The sequence below is a fragment of the Oncorhynchus mykiss genome, chromosome 29 (genome assembly GCF_057628025.1).
Source record: "Oncorhynchus mykiss isolate SJ-2025 chromosome 29, ASM5762802v1, whole genome shotgun sequence".
Lineage (NCBI taxonomy): Eukaryota > Metazoa > Chordata > Actinopteri > Salmoniformes > Salmonidae > Oncorhynchus > Oncorhynchus mykiss.
In genome coordinates, this window is record NC_143050.1 from 16,344,524 (window position 1) to 16,361,307 (window position 16,784).

General features: G+C 43.4%; 1 protein-coding gene and 1 pseudogene across 2 annotated transcripts in view; one reads left to right on the forward strand and one right to left on the reverse strand.

The window, feature by feature from the left end:
- Positions 1-119: 119 nt before the first annotated feature.
- On the forward strand, positions 120-4,198 carry LOC110509423 (tyrosine-protein kinase receptor UFO-like; annotated as a pseudogene). The gene is made up of 8 exons (XR_016493243.1): positions 120-314; positions 1,487-1,582; positions 1,727-1,803; positions 1,890-2,019; positions 2,189-2,298; positions 2,442-2,602; positions 2,884-3,001; positions 3,187-4,198. The product of XR_016493243.1 is annotated as a tyrosine-protein kinase receptor UFO-like (transcript).
- A 432-nt stretch (positions 4,199-4,630) lies between these two features.
- Positions 4,631-16,784, reverse strand: part of LOC110509422 (ryanodine receptor 1) — a 90,731-nt gene continuing 78,577 nt past the window's right edge. Inside the window, exons 87-103 of the mRNA XM_090226241.1 lie at positions 15,278-15,359; positions 13,858-15,173; positions 13,632-13,747; positions 13,331-13,493; positions 13,110-13,196; positions 12,564-12,845; positions 9,733-9,863; positions 9,544-9,586; positions 9,306-9,439; positions 9,112-9,172; positions 7,092-7,238; positions 6,872-7,006; positions 6,598-6,754; positions 6,368-6,432; positions 6,159-6,259; positions 6,022-6,073; positions 4,631-5,914 (exon numbers count right to left, since the gene is read on the reverse strand). Of these exons, the coding sequence (XP_090082367.1) occupies positions 5,819-5,914; positions 6,022-6,073; positions 6,159-6,259; positions 6,368-6,432; positions 6,598-6,754; positions 6,872-7,006; positions 7,092-7,238; positions 9,112-9,172; positions 9,306-9,439; positions 9,544-9,586; positions 9,733-9,863; positions 12,564-12,845; positions 13,110-13,196; positions 13,331-13,493; positions 13,632-13,747; positions 13,858-15,173; positions 15,278-15,359 (3,168 nt within the window). The 3' untranslated portion in view covers positions 4,631-5,818. The remainder of the gene's footprint in view (positions 5,915-6,021; positions 6,074-6,158; positions 6,260-6,367; positions 6,433-6,597; positions 6,755-6,871; positions 7,007-7,091; positions 7,239-9,111; positions 9,173-9,305; positions 9,440-9,543; positions 9,587-9,732; positions 9,864-12,563; positions 12,846-13,109; positions 13,197-13,330; positions 13,494-13,631; positions 13,748-13,857; positions 15,174-15,277; positions 15,360-16,784) is intronic.

The window sequence follows — 16,784 nt, forward strand, 5'->3', positions numbered from 1 at the left end:
CAAAATGTAACGAGTACTTCTGGGTGTAAGCGAAAATGTATGGAGTGAAAGTACATTATTTTCTTTAGGATTGAGGGGAAGTAAAAGTAAAAGTTGTCAAAAATATAAATCTTTTTTTTTTGTACTTAATTGCTTTACACCACTGTCCCTGTATCACTTTGTTCCATTGTTTTTCATTACTGTCAGATGATTCATTTAAACCATCTGTGTGTGCAACAGGAAGACATTTTACCCTATGAGGAACGCTGGTGGGGATTTTGTGGTGAGATACAGTGCAGGACGCACCTACAATCGTCAGTCAAATGAAGCCACATGTGAGTTGCCATGCCAGTGACATAAGAGAAACAGTGCAGGATGAGCGGATATATTAGTTATTTAAGTGAATGATTGGAATCAAATGATGTGTCGTGCAGGGTGAGAGTTCAGGAACAGATGTTGAGGCTTGGATTTCATCCTGTTGCTCAATGTTGTTCTGTGCCAGATGTGGAGAAGCAGAGTAGTGTCATGATCTGGCTGTTAACACAACCCTTTGGATTTAATTGAGAACAGAATACGAATCTTGGTAGAGTCATACTGCTAGTATTTCTAGGGGTCAAGGCACCTACACCTTTTAGTTGATTTATTACAATAAAAATGGAAAACTGTCTAAATCAGGTGATCCCAAACTTTTTCACGCAGGCCGACCTTACAGTATTGGGGAACATTCCCCCCTGCACGCACGCCACATCTATTTCTATGGTACAAGCTCTGTTCATGACACAAACTGTTCACACCCCTCTTGTTGGTGGAGAGAAAATGTTGCAGGTTTAAAGCATATTTCCTGCAATTCTACACATTTTGTCATGTCTAATGTGTATTGATGTGATATTTGAGTGACTCGAACATTACAACAAAATCTAAGGGCTTAAAAACTTAGCTAAATAAATATGGACCAGTTGATCTGGACATTTCTGACAATTTATAAATAGCTCTCTAAGGTCTGAAATGACTGACATGACAAGAGGAACTGATGATGCACTTCCCAATACTGAAATGTCACCTTGTGCATTCTACTTTTACAATGTTCAAGAGTAAGTTGAAAGCTGGAGTTCCCCCCCTGCCGACCCCTCGCAGGCGCGCCCCACAGTTTGGGAACCACTGGTTTAAATCATAGTTTCGGGGTGTGTTTGTTGATAGTGTGAATATAGCATTGTTATGGTGAGGTAAACAGGAAGGAAAAATATATACTGTAAGCCTGGAGCAGCTTAACAATAATGGCTTCATGATCTGGGTTGTTTTTCAAAACCGCAGCAGAAAAATTATATAATGTGTTACTGAGCCGGGATTTCACAAGAACAACATCCTCTGTAAGGCATCACTCTGATATGTTTTGGCAGTTGTTTAAGGACAGTGGGGGAGGATTCATGCTAAAGTTATTTTCCAAGATGTAATGTTTGCAGAAATCCCTGTTTCAGTGTAAGGGACTATTATCTATCCCTTTCCACAGTGAACAGCCTGGTGATTAGTGATGAATTGAAGCAGAGGTTGCAGGATGTGATGGTGGACAGTCACAAGCTGACCCTGGGCAAGACCCTTGGAGAGGGTGAGTGAGCTCTGACTGAAGCCTTTATCAAACATGATGTAACCTAGACATGAACTACTCAGGCTACGAGTAAACATCCCAGGCCCTTAAGAGGCTTAGATCCCCAGATACACCCACCTGACTAACAACTTACTTACTCTGCAGGGGAGTTTGGCTCTGTCCAAAAGGGCTTCTGGTGCACCAACAGACTGTCCTCAAAGTAGCTGTGAAGACCATGAAGAGTGAGTAATCAGACAGTGTCAGTTTCCACCATGCCTCTCCCATATTTTACCTGAGTCACCTTCTCCTCCCTCTCACCTTCTCTTAGTTTCCATCTGCACTCGCACTGAGATGGAGGACTTCCTCGGGGAGGCTGCTTGTATGAAGGAGTGCCCTATATGAAGCATGGGGACCTCTACAGTTTCCTGCTCTACTCTAGACTTGTGGACAATCCTTTGGTCAGTTCCCTTCCCTCCCACACAGATCGTAAAGTTTTTGTTACACAAATACATTTTGGCATTGTGGCCTTTCTCCTTTTATGCATTTTCCATTTGTGCTGCTGTATAGCACCCCCTGTTGGAGAAAACTGCCTCATCTAATCGTCTCCGTCTCCTCTCCATCCATCAGTCCCTGCCTTCTCAGATGCTGGTGAAGTTCATGACAGACGTGGCACGGGGAATGGAATACCTGAGCGACAAGAGGTCCATCCATAGAGACCTGGCAGCGCGAAACTGCATGTGAGGATTCTCACCTCTCTTTTGTCAATGTGTTCCACTCTTTCTCACACAATCTCTTCAACGTTTTTCTGTGAAAGTCTTGCATGTTGAGTGATACAAGTAACAATACAGTGTTTATTATGTTGTACATATCTGTCCTGCAGGCTGAATGAGAATATGACTGTCTGTGTGTCAGATTTTGGCCTTTCTAAGAAGATCTATAACGGGGGACTACTATAGACAAGGATGCATTTCAAAGATGCCAGTGAAACGGATCGCTATGGAGAGCCTGGTAGACAGAGTTTACACCACCAAGAGTGATGTGGTGAGAAATCCTTCCTGACTTGGTCTGGCTACATGATGTGCTCCATGTACCCCTCTGTATTCGTGTTTTAAAATCCTTCGACATACAGTGCATTCAGAAAGTATTCAGACCCTTCAGATAGAGGGAAAAAAGGTTTTTAGACATTTTTGCAAAACAGAAATACCTTATTTACATAAGTAATCAAGTTAGTATTAAATAAGTATGTCAATATTTAAGTAACAAGAACTAAATACAAGTACAACATTTGTGACAGTTGCTTATTATCACTCTCTCTCTCTGAGTGGTCGTTTGGAGTGACTATGTGGGAGATAGCCACCCTGGAGTGGAAAACAGTGAGATCTACGACTACCTTAGGCAGGTCAACCGCCTCAAACAGCCCCCTGGCTGCCTGGACACCATGTGAGTTTCTAGTTCTGGATCTGTACACATAAATCCTTGAATAGTATGAGTTGGTTCACTGAATTATCATTATTTGCTGGTATACAGTAGAGGCAACGTAACCTTCGTGGAGTACCTGAAATGGTGTTTATTTTTTCTCATGTTGTATAAGCCTCAGTCATCCCCTCCTCTCCTTCATACTGTAGCTACTTCCTGATGTTCTCCTGCTGGCTGCTGAGTCCTAAGGACTGCCCAGGGTTCCCCTCTCTGCGCTGTGACCTGGAGAAAGCCCTGGAGGATATGCCTGAGCAGGAGGAGGCCGATGACCTGCTCTACGTCAACATGGAAGAGCCCTCAGGCTCTCTGTTAGGGGCCATTGGGGGCTGGGAGCCCTTTGGACTGCCTCACCCGTCCTACTGGAAGGACATGGGCAATCTGGAAACAATCCAGGTGCATCATCATGATCATGCAGAACGCTATGTTCTCTGCCCTCAGCACAAGGCCCAGCCCTATCTCAATGACTCTATGGACAGCCCTCAGCACAAGGCCCAGCCCTATATCAATGACTATGGACAGCCCTCAGCACAAGGCCCAGCCCTATCTCAATGACTCTGTGGACAGCCCTCAGCACAAGGCCCAGCCCTATCTCAATGACTCTGTGGACAGCCCTCAGCACAAGGCCCAGCCCTATCTCAATGACTCTGTGGACAGCCCTCAGCATGAGGCCCAGCCCTATCTCAATGACTCTATGGACAGCATGAGCTGGATGGCCTCCTCTTCAAGCATCACTTTTCAGCTCCAGGCATCCCACTCCTCCACTCTCCTGCTGGACGGACAGGTCAAGGATGGGACCGTATGGTGTTCAGGCAGTGAGGCTTAGAGAAAATACAGTGACTACCAGTGGTTGTATAGAAATACTGAAAAATGTGGACTGAAATGCACATTTTATTGAAATACTGTTGTGTATTGATTTGTTGTGCACATACACTGCAGTAAATTATTACTAATGTGCAGCCCCCCATCACATGCTACATATCTTCCCAATATTGAGTTTAGAAATCAAATCACCTAATTCATTGGCAGCGACTGTGTGTTATAAATTGGTATAATCATCTACTGAAAGAAAGCTACATCAAACTGCAAGTGCATCAATACCTTTATTTAATAAACCAATGAACAAACTCATTAATAAACCAATCTTTGTTTTAAGAACACAAAGTTGTGAGTTCTTGTAAACTAAACAATGTATTGGATATAATAATGCATTCATAGTGTTCACAGACTAGAGTCGGCATTAAAAAAACATTGAATAAACTAAAAACTAAAAAATACACAATCCCTAGTTACTACGTTAACAGCACACTAACCATAATTAGTTCTATTGAGGAAAAATAAGAATAATCAACATTATTATGAATCATTAAACAGAGACAGAGAAGGTTTCAGGAAAAGCTGTAGTGTTTGCAACACAAATGTTGTCAGTTGAAAAGTAGCAGTTGAAGAGAATTTAAAGAAAGTATGCCACTCAACACATTCAACGTACCGTGTGAGTGGTTTTAGAGCTGTTCCAATGGGATGGAAAATCAAGCGGAATAGTCAAATATTATCAAAGAGATTGTTGTGTCATTAGTCTCAGAGTGGTTTTAGAGCTGTTCCAATGGGATGGAAAATCAAGCGGAATAGTCAAATATTATCAAAGAGATTGTTGTGTCATTAGTCTCAGAGTGCATTGTTTTAAAGGAAAAATCGATGTACTCTGTGACTATCTCCCACGTAGTCACTCCAAACGACCACTCAGAGAGAGAGAGCGAGAGCGAAAATAAGCAACTGTCACAAATGTAGTACTTGTATTTAGTCCTTGTTACTTAAATACTTCCTTAATAAATTATGTAAATTAGGTATTTCTGTTTTACATTTTTTTATAGAAGTACCAGCCACTATACTTTAGTTGGGCTTATAGTAGAAAGTAGTACACCAATGCAACTAATAAAGTTTGTTCAAACAATTTAGACACTGAAATTTGACAGAAATGTACATTTGTATTGTCTACAAACACAGACAAACAATGTGCACCGTGTGTGAGAGATGACATTGATTGAAATATGTAATTGTTATTGCTACATATGCACTTCAGTATTTCCCACATTCATTCACCCATTTCAAGAACTGACATGGTAACAAACACATCTTCTAAATGCAGTAATTTAGTTTGCATGTGTTTGGCCTATTCCAACAAGAGGGACAAAAGCCCTCTTTTGGTCTAGCACTATAAATGTGCCTTCACCCTGGTCTGTACATCATAGTACAGCTATTTCAGTCTGGTTTAGTACGGTTACAGTATAGTACAGCTATTTCAGTCTGGTTTAGTATGGTTACAGTATAGTACAGCTATTTCAGTCTGGTTTAGTATGGTTACAGTATAGTACAGCTATTTCAGTCTGGTTTAGTATGGTTACAGTATAGTACAGCTATTTCAGTCTGGTTTAGTATGGTTACAGTATAGTACAGCTATTTCAGTCTGGTTTAGTATGGTTACAGAATAGTACAGCTATTTCAGTCTGGTTTAGTATGGTTACAGTATAGTACAGCTATTTCAGTCTGGTTTAGTATGGTTACAGTATAGTACAGCTATTTCAGTCTGGTTTAGTATGGTTACAGTATAGTACAGCTATTTCAGTCTGGTTTAGTATGTTATTAAACTTACTAATTGTAGTAGTATGTTACAGTATGTTATTAAACCTACTAATTGTAGTAGTGCATTACAGTATGTTATTAAACCTACTAATTGTAGTAGTACATTACAGTATGATATTAAACCTACTAATTGTAGTAGTATGGTTATGCAAGCTGATCCTCATATTGCTTTCTGAAACAGTCGCCAGCAGGGAAGAAGTCCCACGCTCGCTCCTGGTACATCTTCCACACATACGACTCCTGCAACAGAGGACAGTAGGATAGAGCATGAAAAGAAGAGACAGCCAATTGAAATGAATGGCGAGGAATTTGGTGTCACAAACAGAAAGACTGACAGACAGACTCACCTGGCCAGTGTGCTCCGTCTCATCTTTGTTGATGAGGTACATTAAGAAGAACCTGCAGAGGACAGACAGGCAGGTCATTGTGATGGCTGATGGACACGGACACACACTGTTGACTGCCTGACAGGGAGAACACTCACATGTAGTTGGCCAAGTTGTGTTCCTCTAGGGTGTGGGTCTCGAAGCCGTGCGGCGTCGTATCAAAGTAGTCGCTTCCAATTCCACAGATGAAGCACTTGGTCTACAAGGATCAAATAAACAGAAACGGTAGACAAGATGCTGGTATGTGCATAACTATCTGACTCACTCACCTAAAACTGAGGAAAGCCATAAAATAAATTATTTCTACCTCCATGTCTTCCTTAACCTGCTCCTGTTGGTCTCTGAGCTCTCCGAAGGCGTCAATGATCAGACCTGTAGGTAGCACACAAGCTCACAGCCTCACTGGAGAATGGAATTATAACTAGATATCTCCTTCCATCCATTCAGTATGCCCAGACAGAAATGGGCCTTGCTTGAGGTATACTGTACAGTAGTTGGGTAGTGTTTTGGCCTGCATAAGAGGGACGGGTGCCTTACCCTGGATGATGGCCAACAGGATGACAATGACAAAGAAGAAGAAGGTGATGTCAAAGATGACCCGGTAGAGCTCGTACACGTCTCCTGCCGGGTCCTCGATCTCGTCCCCTATGCCACCGCCAGCACGCACGCCCACATACATATGGAAGAGGTAGCACTGACGAACAGTGGAGGGAAGAGAGCACATCGAATATAGGGCAGGAGTAAGTAGACTCCACTATACACCATATTGTATACCACACAGAGCAGACCAGAGACAGAAACCCTGACTCACAGTCATCATGTCGTCACATTTCATATCCGGCTCATCCTCATCTTCACTCTTGTTGTAAAACTTGCGGAAGAAGATAAAGGCCACTACAGTGTAGAGATACACCACCACTGCCAACAAGCCCAATGTCATCATGAGCTAGGAGGGAGACAGGGAATGAGTAGAATCAGCCACACATTCACTACACACGGAGGCTGGAAGAGTCTTCCTGGTCAGCTCTTACTTGTTTCCCATTGTGGGTGACAGAGGACAGGATAGTACGCAGATCCTTCACACCGATGGCTATGTCCAGCAAGTGACAGGCATAGAAGAAGTTGTTGTAATGTCCAAGCAAGGACATGATCGTGTACCAACACAGGTAGAGAAAAGTCTGGGGGGAATAAGATTGAAATAATATGCAGTTTATTGTCTACAACTTACAGTATGAAGACATACAGTGCATTTGGAAAGTATTCAGACCCCTTGACTTTTTCCACATTTTGTTGCGTTACAGCCTTACTCTACATTTACATAGGTATTCAGACCCTTTACTCAGTACTTTATTGAAGCACCTTTGGGAGCATTTACAGCCTAGAGTCGTCTTGGGTATGACGCTACAAGCTTGGCACACCTGTATTTGGGGAGTTTCCCCCAGTCTTCTCTGCAGATCCTCTCAAGTTCTGTCAGGTTGGATGGGGACGACTATTTTCAGGTCTCTCCAGAGATGATCGTTCGGGTTCAAGTCTGTGCTCTGACTGGGCCACTCAAGGACATTCAGAAGCCACTGCTGCATTTTCTTGCCTGTGTGGTTAAGGTCGTTGTCCTGTTTGAAGGTGAACCTTCACCTCAGTCTGAGGTCTTGAGCGCTCTGGAGCAGGTTTTCATCAAGGATCTCTCTGTACTTTGCTCCATTCATCTTTCCCTCGACCCTGACTAGTCTCCCAGTCCCTGCAGCTGAAAACATCACCACAGCATGATGCTGCCACCACCATGTTTCACCGTGGGGATTGTGCCAGGTTTCTTCCAGACGTGACGCTTAGCAATTCAGGCCAAAGAGTTCAATCTTGGCTTCATCAGACCAGAGAATCTTGTTTCTCATGGTCTGAGAGTCCTTTAGGTGCCTTTTGCAAACTCCTAGAGGGCTGTCATGTGCCTTTTACTGAGGAGTGGTTTCTGTCTGGCCACTCTACCATAAAGGCCTGATTGGTGGAGTGCTGAAGAGATGGTTGTCCTTCTGGACGGTTCTTCCATCACCACAGAGGAACTCTGGAGCTCTGTCAATGACCATTGGGTTCTTGGTCACCTCCCTGACCAAGGCCCTTCTCCCCCGATTGCTCAGTTTGGCCAGGCGGCCAGCTCTACGAAGAGTCTTAGTGGTTCCATTTTAGAGTGATGGAGGCCACTGTGTTCTTCTTGGGGACCTTCAATGCTGCAGAATTTTTTTTGTACCCTTCCCCAGATCTGTGCTTCAACACAATCCAGTCTCGGAGCTCAACAAACAATTCCTTCGACATGGCTTGGTTTTTTGCTCTGACATGCACTGTCAACTGTGGGAAATTATTTAGACAGGTGTGTGCCTTTCTAAATCATGTCCAATCAATTGAATTTACCAACGATGGACTTCAATCAAGTTGTAGAAACATTCTCATAGCAAATAGTCTGATTATTTTTAATACATTTGCAAAAATGTCTAAAAACCTATTTTCGTTTTTCATTATAGGGTATTGAGGGTACATTGTTGAGGGAAAAAAACGGTGTTGTCACGACTTCCGCCGAAGTCGGTTCCTCTCCTTGTTCGGACAGCACTCGGCAGTCGGTGTCGCCGGTCTTCTAGCAATCATCGATCCACTTTTCTTTTTCCATTTGTTTTGTCTTGTCTTCTCACACACACGGTCTTTATTTCCCTCATTACATATTGTGTATTTAACCCTCTGTTCCCCCCATGTCTTTGTGCGAAATTGTTTATTGTAAGTGCATTTGCATGTTTTCTCTGGTGCGCGACCGGTTTTGTACCAATTTGTTTATTGTGCTGGTTCCTGGTGGTTTTATGAATAAAACTGCTCTGTTGATTACCTAGTTTTGCTCTCCTGCACCTGACTTCCCTTCCGCCAGTTACACACTCCATTACAGATGTAATCAATTTTAGAATAAGGCTGTAACGTAACAACATGTGGACAACGTCAATGGGTCTGAATAATTTCCAAATGCACTGTATGTATATAGCTCAAAAATAGAAGATACGATTAATCTATAATCCCTCTTACCCCGTCTGTGAACACAACTCCAAATTTCCAGATCTGGTACTTGAAGTCAATAGACGTAAACCTGAAAAAGATTACTTCAATGACTTTCATATATTTGTGTAGTAGGTTTAAACAGTTATTTTAAGGGCCTCAATAACCACGCAATGAAACGCTCCCCTATAAGATTGGAGAAGTATAACAGCATTGCTTAATACCTGGCCAACGTAGAATTGTCGGGTTCCTCCGGCTTCTTATCAGTTTGTTGACTGACATCCAATGAGGCTAAATCCATGCCTAGGAGCTCTGCAATCCTTTCTCTGCCATAAATGTCTCCATACTTATCCAGGACCTGGCCACACAGACACATCATAGAACATTCCATCCAAAGACACACTCAACCAACTTCATCCACACATAGCCTCTAAGATAAAAAAAAAATTAAAAACATCTTACCTTTCGCTTAACAAACTTGTCCCAGTAGTTGCTTGGGAAAGAGCTGTGAATAAATAATTGGAAATGGTACTGAGTTCCAAAGACAGGCATCATTTAAGCAAGGATTCCTCTCTAAAGTTTTCTGAAAGGAGATGGAATAATACTAGTGGGTATAGGTGGACTTCTCGGAGCTTGTCTGTCCATGCTTACAGTGTGTTGAGGACCAGTCTGTCCCATTGGCCTTTGATGTCATCATCCTCAGGCTGCTCTGTGATGTAAAGACCATCAAACTCCAGTTTCCTGGCCAGCTCCTTTTCTCTTTTAAAGATCACAAGAGGAATCTGAGAGGAACACACATTCTCTGTTGTCATTGAGCCGTTCATGTAAAGGTCATCATACAAATCACTCATGTGTTAATGGTTATGGGGCACAGAAACACTTGAGGTCTACTGTAGTAGTAGTAGTAGTAGTAGTAGTAGTAGCAGCAGAAGTAGCAGCAATAGCAGCAGTGGTAGTAGTAGTAGCAGAAGTAGTAGTAGTTGTAGTTAAGCATTAGTAGTAGTGGTAGCAACAGTAGTAGCAGCAATAACAGCAGCAGCAGTAGCTGTAGTAGTAGTAGTAGTAGGGGTGGTAGTAGTAGCAGCAATAGTTGCAGTAGTATTAGCGGTAATGGTAGTAGTAGCAGCAATAGTTGCAGTAGTATTAGCGGTAATGGTAGTAGTAGCAGCAATAGTTGCAGTAGTATTAGCGGTAATGGTAGTAGTAGCAGCAATAGTTGCAGTAGTATTAGCGGTAATGGTAGTAGTAGCAGCAATAGTTGCAGTAGTATTAGCGGTAGTCGTAGTAGCAGCAACAGTTGCAGTAGATGGAACTCGTATTAGCAGCAGTAGTAGCAATAGCTGTATTAGCAGCAGTAGTAGCAATAGCTGTATTAGCAGTAGTAGTAGTAGTAGTAGTAGTAGTAGCAGTAGTAGTAGTAGTAGCAGCAGTAGTAGTAGTAGTAGCAGCAGCAGCAGTAGTAGCAGCAGCAGCAGCAGTAGTAGTAGCAGCAGTAGTAGTTGTAGTTACAGAAGTAGTAGTAGTAGTAGTAGCAGCAGTAGCAGCAGCAGCAGTAGTAGTAGTAGTAGCAGCAGCAGCAGCAGCAGTAGTAGTATTAGCAGCAGCAGCAGTAGCAGCAGTAGTATTAGTAGCAGCAGTATTAGTAGTAGTAGTAGTAGTACTAGTAGCAGTAGTAGCAGCAGCAGTGGCAGCAGTATTAGTAGTAACAGCAGTATTAGTAGCAACAGCAGTATTAGTAGCAACAGCAGTAGCAGTAGCATCAGCAGTAGTAGAATCAGCAGTAGCAGCAGCAGTAGCAGCAGTAGCAGCAGTAGTAGCAGTAGTAGTAGTAATTATAGTAGTAGTAGTAACAGCAGTAGTAGTAGCAGCAACAGCAGCAGCAGTAGTAGTAATTGTAGTAGTAGTAGTAACAGCAGTAGTAGTAGCAGCAACAGCAGCAGCAGTAGTAGTAGTAGTAATTGTAGTAGTAGTAGTAGTAACAGCAGTAGTAGTAGCAGCAGCAGCAGCAGCAGTAGTAGTTGTAGTAGCAGCAGAAGCAGCAGTAGTAATTGAAGTTACAGCAGTAGTAGCAGCAGTAGCAGAAGCAGTAGTAGTAGCAGCAGCAGCAGTAGTTGCAGTAGTAGAACTCGTATTAGCAGCAGTGGTAGAAATAGTTGTATTAGCAGTAGTAGCAGTAGTAGTAGTACCAGTAGCAGTATTAGTAGTAGTAGCAGTAGTAGTATAGCATCAGCAGTAGTAGCAGCAGTAGTAGCAGCAGTAGCAGCAGTAGTATTAGCAGCAGTAGTAGTAGTAGTTGTATTAGCAGTAGTAGCAGTAGTAGCAGTACCAGTAGCAGTAGTAGCAGCAGTAGTATTAGCAGCAGTAGTAGTAGTAGTTGTATTAGCAGTAGTAGCAGTACCAGTAGCAGTAGTAGTAGCAGTAGTAGTATAGCAGCAGTAGTAGTAGTTGTAGCAGCAGCAGCAGCAGTAGTAGTTGTAGTTACAGTAGTAGTAGTAGCAGCAGCAGTAGTAGTTGTAGTTACAGTAGTAGTAATAGCAGCATCAGTAGTAGTAGTAGTAGCAGCAGCAGCAGCAGTAGTATTAGTATTAGCAGCAGTAGCAGTAGCAGTAGTAGCAGTAATAGTAGCAGTAGCAGCAGTATTAGTAGTAGCAGCAGTATTAGCAGTAGTAGCAGTACTAGTAGCAGCAGTAGCAGGAGTAGTAGTAGTAGCAGTAGCAGCAGTAGCAGCAGTAGTATTAGCAGCAGTAGTAGTAGTAGTTGTAGAAGTAGTAGTAATAGTAGTAGTAGCAATAGTTGCAGTAGTATTAGCAGTAGTAGTAGTAATAGTAGTAGTAGTAGTAGCAGCAGTAACAGTAGTAGTAGTAGCAATAGTTGCAGTAGTATTAGCAGTAGTAGTAGTAGTAGTAGCAGCATCAATATTTGCAGTAGTAGTACTAGTATTAACAGCAGTAGCAGCAATAGTTGTATTAGCAGTAGTATACATAGTAGTAGTAGCAGCAGTAGCAGTATTAGCAGCATCAGCAGTAGTAGCAGCAGTAGCAGGAGTAGTAGTTGTAGCAGTAGTAGCAGCAGTAGCATCAGTAGTAGCAGTAGTAGCAGTATTAGCAGCAGCAGTAGTAGCATCAGCAGTAGTAGCAGGAGTAGTAGTTGTAGCAGTAGTAGCAGCAGTAGCAGCAGTAGTAGCAGCGGGATTAGCAGTAGTAGTAGTAGTAGTTGTAGTAGTAGTAGCAATAGTTGCAGGAGTATTAGCAGCAGTAGTAGTAGTAGTGGTAGTAGCAGCAGCAATAGTTGCAGTAGTAGTACTAGTATTAACAGCAGTAGAAGCAATAGTTGTATTAGCAGTAGTTGACGTAGTAGTAGTAGCAGCAGTAGTAGACGTAGTAGTAGTAACAGCAGTAGCAGTATTAGTAGTAGTAGCAGTAGTAGTAGTAGCAGTAGTAGTAGCATCAGTATTAGTAGCAGCATTACTGTAGAAGCCTCACCTTTAGACAGTTGTAACCGATGATGCAGAGGAAGGCGATGACGGTGTGCAGGGTAGCCAGGAAGGTGAGGGTGGGCTGCATGTAGCCAGTGCTCTCCTCCAAGAAGAAGTAGACTGGGCCACCCTCCTCTTCCTCGTCTCCTCCTTCCTCTCCACCAGATCCCTCCATCTCCTCTGCTGAGCCCTCAAACAGCCCAATTCCCTCAAACAGCACTCCCAACCCTGAGCCCTCAAACATGCCAGAGCCCTCCACCTCATCACCTCCAGGGGGGCTGTCCGACACCTGCACAATGCACACAGGCAGACACAGAAAAACAAATACATTACTAACATTTAACTCTAGATGTTATAGGCATTCGAATTGAAGAGAGTCAATTCATGAAGGGATTTGAATAAAACGTTGCAAAAACTTTTGAATGAAATCGTTTCAAACTTTCAGTTTATTGAGACGTCATTGAAAATAGATGCTGTTTGTTTCAATTATAGAATCGGAGTGATGGTAAGATATTTAAAGGTGACGGAAGATAATATAGCAGCATTTCTTGACCTTGTAGAAGAGTAGAATAAAGTTCAGGGCAAATGCAATGAACAGTGCCAGAAAACGCAGATTGTAAAAGTTCCGAGAGAGGTAGTTCTGGGAAAGAGACAAAATAAGTTGTATTAATCACAGGTGGATAGTGGAATTGACAGTCTGCAAATTGCGACATCAACACATTGCAAAAACTACTGCAGGATAGCAATTATTTATTAGACACTATCATGTCTAACCAAGAATTTGTTTCTTTGGATGTCCAGCTCAGTCCAGAGTTGGAACCCTTGCTTCCTGTGTTGCTTCTTATCTTTCTTAGACTTGGGTTTATTTTCTATCGCTTCCTCCTGCTTCTCCTCTTTGGTCTCAGCTTCTTTCTCGGCCTTCTCTCCATTTTCAGTGCTGAGAATTAAGTAATAGGGTGTTTTTTGGCACATTCCAACAAACACCACAACATTAAAGCATGTACAGTATGGTTTATAAATGGAGATGAAAGAGTTAATCTACTGTACATGTAGGAAGATGGCCTGAGGTACTCACTCTGCCTTCTCAGGCTCTGGAGGGGGCTCCTTTATGGCAGGAGCAGAAGCCGGTTCAGCAGCTAGGCCATCAGCTGCTTGGCCATCAGCTGCTGCAGCATCACCCTCCTCTGGTTGCTGCCAACCACAAGAAAAAGGTCATTAGTATATGTGAATCTACACATACGTTACTGGAAAGCTCACCATGCACTTCTTTGTCTCTGCATTAGAAAGAAAAGGTGCCTCACCCGTTTTCTCTTGGTCAAAGGAGTACCCTCGGGAGTAGGAGGCTCAACAGTGGCCTCAATTCCCATGTCACCAAGTCCACCAGGAGCATCGATGCGTGGTGTCCCCCCACCTTCCTTGTCTTTATTGTCCTCCTCCTCCTCCTCCTCTCCACCGCCTGTATCTATTTGGTCAGTCACCCCTCCTGCCTCCTGCTCCTTCCCAACCCCAGGCTCCCCTGCCAGGTCCCCATGCAGCTCATCCTGGGTGGGGTCAGGCATACTGGCCAGGATCTCTGTCACTGTGATGTTCTTTGCTCCCTCCACCAGGCCTCCGCCAAATAGAGTTTGCCAGATGAGCAGGAAGAAGCCCTTACATACACTGTAGATGAAGTGCAGGATGCCGATGAGGATAGTCCAGAAGAAGGTAGCCAGACCCACCACTATCTGCTTGATGGTCATCTTCCTTACCCTGCGGTATTGCCGTCGCAGGTTACGGAATGTGAAGATACTCAGGAAGTTCAATACGCTGTTGATGAAGTCTGCAAAGGCAGAGATGGACTCTGGCTCTCCTTCCTCTCCATTGCCGCCTTCATCTCCACCTCCTCCTCCTGCATCAGTTCCTCCTTCAGCTGGATCATCATCATCCTTCTCCTCCTCCTCCTCCTCCTCCTCCTGCTCCGAGATCTGGGAGGCAATGTTCATCTCAAAGATAGTGTCCTCGCAGAAGTTGACAAACATCTCCATCTTCTCCGACTCGCCCCCCTCATTAACCACATCAAAGATGAACTGTCGTTTGGACTCTCTGACCTGAGGCATCTCCCACTGTGTGCGGTTGACCTCGCTGATCTCAAAATAAATACGCTCTATCTTCCTGCTGGCACCCATGATCTCAATACGGCCCAGGAAGGGGCGGAAGTAGTTGAGTACACTCTCTGCCTGCTCTAAGAAGTTCTTCAGCCTGAGGTCATGAGGCACATGTTCAGACAGGTTTGTCAGCAACACTGCAATGTTAAATCCAATGTCTTTAGCCGGCTCCTGGAAGCGGTCGGCAAACTCCTCAAAGTTGATCATGTCGTTCTCATCAGCCTCTGAGCAGGACAACAGGAATTGGATCTCGGAGGGAGAGTACTGTTTCTGGCTGTCCATGGCCTTCTGAAAGTCTTTCTTAGAGATTAACCCTCGGGGGTCGGTCACGTAATCACGGAAGGCGTCTGACGCCACAATGTCCTTCAGTTTGAGGAACATGTCAAAGAACTTGAGGATCATCTCCACGTTGCTGGAGGACTCCACCAGCATGTCCACCATCTGACGGGCAATGGTGCCGTTCACCACATTACCTGAAACACAACATTACAAGGAGGCAAATCATGAAGGAGGTGGGAGAAATTAAAGAGAAAAACAGCAGAAAGTTAGAAAGTCTGTCATAAAAATGTAATTTTACCCTCTAGTAGAGAGAGCAGCATAACCACCATGTCTTTCTGAAGGTCCAGTAGCTCCTTCAGCAGGCCAATCTGGCTGGAGTCCTACGAGACAGCACAAACATATACACAACGCTTCACAACAATAGCATTTACTGTTACTATAGTGCATTTCAGACCTGCAGACTTCTAATGATAGTGAAGATAATTCTTCTGCCAATGAAATCTCAAATGGTTGGAGAATCTAGAAGTATTCATGCAGTATGACAATAGTGAGAGGGATGGTCCGAACACGTATGGTCAGACCAAACACCTTGCATTAATACTGTATATATTCAATGAGTTTATCAGCATAATGATTTTCCCAATCTGTATGAATCCGCTGAAAAATACAGTACCAGTCAAAAGTTTGGACACCTACTCATTCAAGGGTTTTTCTTTATTTTACTATTTTCTACATTGTAGAATAATAGTGAAGACATCAAAACTCTGAAATAACATACAGTGGGGCAAAAAAGTATTTAGCCAGCCACCAATTGTGCAAGTTCTCCCACTTAAAAAGATGAGAGAGGCCTGTAATTTTCATCATAGGTACACTTCAACTATGACAGACAAAATGAGAAAAAAAATCCAGAAAATCATACTGTAGGATTTTTTATGAATTTATTTGCAAATTATGGTGGAAAATAAGTATTTGGTCAATAACAAAAGTTTATTTCAATACTTTGTTATATACCCTTTGTTGGCAATGACAGAGGTCAAATGTTTTCTGTAAGTCTTCACAAGGTTTTCACACACTGTTGCTGGTATTTTGGCCCATTCCTCCATGCAAATCTCCTCTAGAGCAGTGATGTTTTGGGGCTGTTGCTGGGCAACACGGACTTTCAACTCCCTCCAAAGATTTTCTATGGGGTTGAGATCTGGAGACTGGTTAGGCCACTCCAGGACCTTGAAATGCTTCTTATGAAGCCACTCCTTCGTTGCCCGGGCGGTGTGTTTGGGATCATTGTCATGCTGAAAGACCTAGCCACGTTTCATCTTCAATGCCCTTGCTGATGGAAGGAGGTTTTCACTCAAAATCTCACGATACATGGCCCCATTCATTCTTTCCTTTACACGGATCAATCGTCCTGGTCCCTTTGCAGAAAAACAGCCCCAAAGCATGATGTTTCCACCCCCATGCTTCACAGTAGGTATGGTGTTCTTTGGATGCAACTCAGCATTCTTTGTCCTCCAAACACGACGAGTTGAGTTTTTACCAAAAATATCTCTATTTTGGTTTCATCTGACCATATGACATTCTCCCAATCTTCTTCTGGATCATCCAAATGCTCTCTAGCAAACTTCAGGCGGGCCTGGACATGTACTGGCTTAAGCAGGGGGACACGTCTGGCACTGCAGGATTTGAGTCCCTGGCGGCGTAGTGTGTTACTGATGGTAGGCTTTGTTACTTTGGTCCCAGCTCTCTGCAGGTCATTCACTAGGTCCCCCCGTGTGGTTCTGGGATTTTTACTCACCGTTCTTGTGATC